General features: G+C 38.6%; 1 protein-coding gene across 1 annotated transcript; it reads left to right on the forward strand.

The window, feature by feature from the left end:
- Positions 1–547: 547 nt before the first annotated feature.
- On the forward strand, positions 548–701 carry SARC_16686 (hypothetical protein; the record flags this gene model as incomplete). The annotated part of the gene is made up of 1 exon (XM_014289213.1): positions 548–701. A coding segment is annotated over one exon (154 nt), but the record flags the coding sequence as incomplete, so codon positions are not given.
- Between the last annotated feature and the right edge of the window lie 283 nt (positions 702–984).

Genomic DNA, 984 nt, shown 5'->3' on the forward strand with positions numbered 1-984 from the left:
AGAATAGCGACTTACTCTCTTTTAAATAGATTAGTGAGAAAGACAAGGAACATCCCCTATTTGATGTCAAAGTGCTAAGTAATTAAAACAATATCAGTCAAGTAGAATGGCTCGGAATGTCCCCGTAGCAGCTCTGAGCAGTGAGCACACTGATGAAGGCTGAAGCTTCGCAGTTCGCACCTATAGATTTATGTATTTATTTATGTATTTATTTAAAAAATTACAGGAAAACTATTGAAAGTCAGGTGTCAAACAGTCAATTGACATTTGCCAGTTGATATTGATATGTAATCGACTAAGAAGGATATCGTTGAAAAGGGCGCCAGAATGGCAGAAAGTGTCTGAGGCTATGATATCAGATATAGTGTTGCCAGTGTAAGCACGAACATACACACACATACACACGAATACACACTTACACTCACTCTCTCTCACACACACGCACATACATACAAACATTGAAAGCAATAAGGATGGTATTCTGTAGAGAATGGTTCTTCTGAGAAAGTCTTAGTGACACCATATGCTCATTCATATTGCCACTGCCATGACGGACATCAAGCAATCGAGCGCCTCGAGCGTTTCTGGTGCGTACGAGACAAACACGATAGCAGCAGCGTACGACAATGCCCTGGACTTTGACGATGAATTTGAAGATGAGATGGACAGTATCTTAGGCTCACAGGAAGTAGCCACCAAAGGTATATACTACTATGTTACTATGCAATGTGTGAATGAAGTATTCGAGAGACTATTGCCAGCTCATCTTTTGTATCATGTTCCGGTATCAAAAGTTCGATCTGGCGCCATAGGCGATAGAAGTATATGAATGCAATCGCAGTTGAGATATACCGCATTTTTGTGTATGTTCCACGGTAAAATATGAATAAATGATTGCTAGTTACTTTCTTGTATATACCCTTGTATGCGTCTATGTGTATTTTGACACCATATATATATATATAAATATATATGTATATATAC

Source organism: Sphaeroforma arctica (genome assembly GCF_001186125.1).
Source record: "Sphaeroforma arctica JP610 unplaced genomic scaffold supercont1.8643, whole genome shotgun sequence".
NCBI classification, from domain to species: domain Eukaryota; class Ichthyosporea; order Ichthyophonida; genus Sphaeroforma; species Sphaeroforma arctica.